This window comes from Sesamum indicum, linkage group LG14 (genome assembly GCF_000512975.1).
Source record: "Sesamum indicum cultivar Zhongzhi No. 13 linkage group LG14, S_indicum_v1.0, whole genome shotgun sequence".
NCBI lineage: Eukaryota > Viridiplantae > Streptophyta > Magnoliopsida > Lamiales > Pedaliaceae > Sesamum > Sesamum indicum.
The window spans coordinates 31,939-33,242 of NC_026158.1; the positions used below are offsets into that span (position 1 = coordinate 31,939).

General features: G+C 31.7%; 1 protein-coding gene across 1 annotated transcript in view; it reads left to right on the forward strand.

The window, feature by feature from the left end:
- The window catches only part of LOC105176620 (transcription factor JUNGBRUNNEN 1), a 1,903-nt gene extending 1,673 nt beyond the window's left edge, over positions 1 to 230 (forward strand). Inside the window, exon 4 of the mRNA XM_011099494.2 lies at positions 88 to 230. Coding sequence (XP_011097796.1) covers positions 88 to 230 — 143 coding nt within the window. The remainder of the gene's footprint in view (positions 1 to 87) is intronic.

The window sequence follows — 1,304 nt, forward strand, 5'->3', positions numbered from 1 at the left end:
ACATCAGCACCAGCTACATTAGTTTCAACGCCTCCAGCCATGCTCAAAGCATCACGAATCAACAGTTTTTAGGACATTTCAGCTCAGCACCTCAAGCCCCATTCTCTGCTGCTTCCTCGTTTTCTGGCTCTATTTGCGGTGACACTAACGACCTGTACTTAAGGCACACCGATTGGGAGGATCTCCGGTCCATCGTCAACTTTGTTGCTGCTGATCCCTTCTATTTATAAACAATTACGATATACAATTGAAAATGGAGGATGGTGTTTACTAATTACATGTATAGCTGTGACAGCCTTATTCTGTCCCATGTGGGGTTGGTCGCTTAGGTCTGTTTAGTACCTTCGCCTGCTGAGGTTGATCGTACTATGTATTTGCCTTGAAGGATCGATGTTGGTATCGGATTCAAGATGTATACTAGTATGTATCATTTTTTAGGTGGTTTATTGAAATTAATTTAATACGTGAGTATATATGTGTAAATGAGTGAATCAATTACGTCATTCTTAATTGATGCTAACAAGGAATTGGAAAATTATTAATAGGTATAAGTGATTATTAGATAAAAATACATACAAATTAAAAGGGACGAAATCATAACTTTTATTAAAACGAATTTTGATGAAATTAATTATTCCCGTGAATAATCATTAAAAAAAAATTATTTACATTCAAATACAAATTTGATCTGTTCAACCACAAGCGAAACAGGCACTCTTTCAAAATGTATGTATATAGTCAATGACTCAATAACCATACCATGATGTAATAAAAGATTATTTGTATTACTTTCATATATTATAATAGAAGAATGTGTTCTTCCAACAGTTGCTTTCCAATTTTATATTATTTTAGATTTTTCAAAAATTCATTTCTTTAGTCCAATCTTATTAAAAAGACTCATTTTATATAAAAGTTTGCAACTTAATTTACTAAAAACACACTTCTCAAACAATCGTTTTAGATCTCATCATTGTCTAGTACAAGAGGACATAACGGAAAATTCCAGCCCCGATCGGACTCAGCCAAATTTGAATCAATTATGTAGAAAGTACAAGACACTTGTCGTATGATTGATGTATAGTACGGAAAAAGTGATCAATCACTTACTTTGTGATTGATTTGATTAGACCAAACTTAATTCGAGTAAGAATTTTTCAGACATAATATGACATGTCATATCATGTTGATTTTTTAAGAAAAAGATAATATTATTCTATATATTAAAACACAATATTTATAAAATACCTATATAACAAATCAAATCCAAATAAATTCTCATTTCTCACACCTGTCTCTATTTC